This window comes from Limulus polyphemus, unplaced genomic scaffold (assembly GCF_000517525.1).
Source record: "Limulus polyphemus unplaced genomic scaffold, Limulus_polyphemus-2.1.2 Scaffold3495, whole genome shotgun sequence".
In the NCBI taxonomy this organism is placed as follows: domain Eukaryota; kingdom Metazoa; phylum Arthropoda; class Merostomata; order Xiphosura; family Limulidae; genus Limulus; species Limulus polyphemus.
Window position 1 is genome coordinate 15,556 of NW_013669105.1, and position 2,976 is coordinate 18,531.

Consider the following 2,976-nt stretch of genomic DNA (forward strand, 5'->3'; position numbering starts at 1 on the left):
CTGTTACAGAGCATCACCTCTATACAATAATCCTGAATAACTTCATTATTATATGTATTCTATGGATAACACGTTTTTTCTCAGTCTTTTTTCAGATCTATACTTCCTGGTCAGCTCTTCACTCCGGCACTAGCCGGGCTCTCATCCGGCCCGACTAGTGAAAGTGGGTTTTCTCGGGGTACTCCCGTTTTCCCCCACATCTAATTCTCAGGCATCGGATCCACAGATCCCAGCCTTGGCACCTTGATCCACTGATCCCCGCCAGGCCCTGTAAAGGCCCATTTGCTTCATTTTGTTTCGATAACTTGTCAAAATCGGCTGCCGACTTGCTCCTTCTTCAAAGATCAACCGGCCTCTGCTACGCCTTGGACTTGCTTCACTACTGCCTACTTGCCTCTCCTTCATACGACCATATATATTTAATTAATTTATTTTTATTTAATTAATTATCCTATTGGTTAAATTATTAATTACTACTATTACCCCTTCGCACATACGGCTCATTACTCCGCTGACCATTAATCGAAATGTAACCTTATGCCACGAGCAGGGTGAAGGAGGATTGTTTAATCTTCGATCACTCTTGATTAGTAATTATTTCTTAGGAGATAATTATTTTTAAATCAAAATAACTACCAAGAAAAACAAACAAACAAACTACTTGTATCTCATGATGACAGAACCTTGTCGAAACGTTGTACATTTACTGTTATGTTAAACTTATATTAAGGTTTTTCTTCATTACCCATTCAAGCCAACTCCAAGCATTATTAGTCTCAAAGTGGGTTTCTCGTCACCGAATATGAATAAATAAATATATATATATACATACATACATGCAAAAAAAAAAAAAAAAAAAATGTATATTTATCCGAAAAGTTTACACTGTGTAACGTTAGAGGACACTGTTGGCTTAACAACAGCAAAAACAGTTTATAAATTATTGATTTGAAGTAGTAATATAACAGTCAATGAACCATTAAATTTGTAAATATAGTGGTTTGTTATATGTACATTTTATTTAAGTATTTAGAATAAGGATTTATTTGATAGTTTAATAGGTTACCAAAAAATGCCAACTCATGCAGAAATGAACGTTCGACCTGGAGTAGGATTGACGAATGTTCCTGCATCTTTAGGCTTAACATTAGGTTTGGTGCATTCACATCCAACACAATTAGAGGTGAGTGCTAAAGTGTTCATTGGTACGCAATTTATTTAAGTATGTTTATAACTGTTATCAAGATGGAGAAAATAAAACTTACAACAACCAGCTAGTAGTCATATTTGTAGGAGATTTGGTGAGATGTGGAATGATTGTGATACTGATACAGTGATAGTTAAATTAACATTGGGCATAAACTTGATTTTAGTTTAGAAATTATAATTTAGAAGCCTTGAACTTGTTGAAGTTGATATTAAAATGTTCTAAGTGAGGATCCCATGTTTGTGGTTTTATAGAGAGGGGGAATGTTTCTTCTAAATCTAACTGTTAGTGTTAGGCAAAAAATACCTTGTAACTGGTCCTGCTATAGTGTTAATCACCACATAAGGACAGGGCTCCTACCCACACTATTGGCCCTAGGCTACAGATCCACACAAGACGAAATTTAGTCATAATACAACACAGAATATTATAATTTCTAAGAAACTTATAAAAATCATCTGGAAATAGTGTTTCCAGAAACTGCTAATGCAAACTTGAATTACTGTCCTGATCACTATTGTAATGATGCCACTGACAGTGATGTAGTAACATAGAACATAATCACCATATGATATAAGACCATTGCATCCATGGAATCATTTTAGTAGCCCTTTTTTAAAACCCATTCCAGTAAATTGTAATGATTCAAGAATTATTTGCTTTCATATAATTTGTTTAAATGTATTTAATTAACCGTACTAAAACTCTATCATTATATTAATATTATATTTAAGGTATTTAGCATTGGGTTGCAATTTCATTTACTCAAACAGTCCAGCAGTTTGTATGATACTAGCAGTAACATAGACTTATTTGAGAGCTTGTTTGGTTGGGTTATTATGTAAATTCTATCAGCTTTACTACTTTTGGCACAGCACTGCTTTGATGATTTGATTCAAGCACGAATCAGTGGAGTCTGCTGAAAGCTGCCATGTATGCAGTGAACACTTTTTGGAATCAGACTTCCAAAATAAACTACAATTTGATATGGGATTTGCAAAAAAAACTCAATAAACTGGCACTAAAAAAAGATGCAGTGCCCATTATATATCTGAGGGAGATCCATCAAGCACGGCAATCAGCATTATTGAAATATTATCCAAGCTATGTTTGCTTTTCCAGTCCTAATGTATACTTAATCATATGCATACAAATTGGAGTATGTGCAGAATACAGTATCAGGAGTTCCACAGTTGATATTAGATCTACATCTAGATATAGATCCAGCACTTAGAAAAACAAATATTGACTAGAATTTAATCATGATTTACTATATTATCACCCATATGATCACACTGATGGCTGTAAATTCCGTACTATTTTCCTGACATTAGCATTGTAAAATAGTCTTTTATGACATTGTAACATATAACTATTGAAACATATCTATACCAAGAAAGATCAGACAACTTCCAGTCCTCGTCCACTTTGGCCAACTTGTCAATTATACACATTATCGTCTGCAAGCTCTGATTCAAACATAAGGTGCAACTGATACATTACATCTATCTTCCTCTTCATCTGCTGTTGCCATTTTTGTTTATCTTATGTGATGTAGCTGCATCCTTGTAACTTCTGTATTGCTAGCCAGGCATGGGTGAAAGGTCAATAAAATGAAAACAATAAATGTGTATAAATGTATAATGTTGTGAGATTTAAGCTATTTTGTCTAAACATTTTATGTTTTTGTGTTATAATTTGTGTTCATTCTGGAATGAAAGAGGCATAATTTATGTTTATTTCCTAATTTTATTGGTGGTTGTGAGATC

The 2,976-nt window shown here is 33.9% G+C and overlaps 1 protein-coding gene across 1 annotated transcript in view; it reads left to right on the forward strand.

Annotated features, from left to right (window-relative positions):
- Positions 1 to 1,072: 1,072 nt before the first annotated feature.
- Positions 1,073 to 2,976, forward strand: part of LOC106469452 (TGF-beta-activated kinase 1 and MAP3K7-binding protein 1-like) — an 87,376-nt gene continuing 85,472 nt past the window's right edge. Inside the window, exon 1 of the mRNA XM_022397972.1 lies at positions 1,073 to 1,183. Within this exon, the coding sequence (XP_022253680.1) occupies positions 1,073 to 1,183 (111 nt within the window). The remainder of the gene's footprint in view (positions 1,184 to 2,976) is intronic.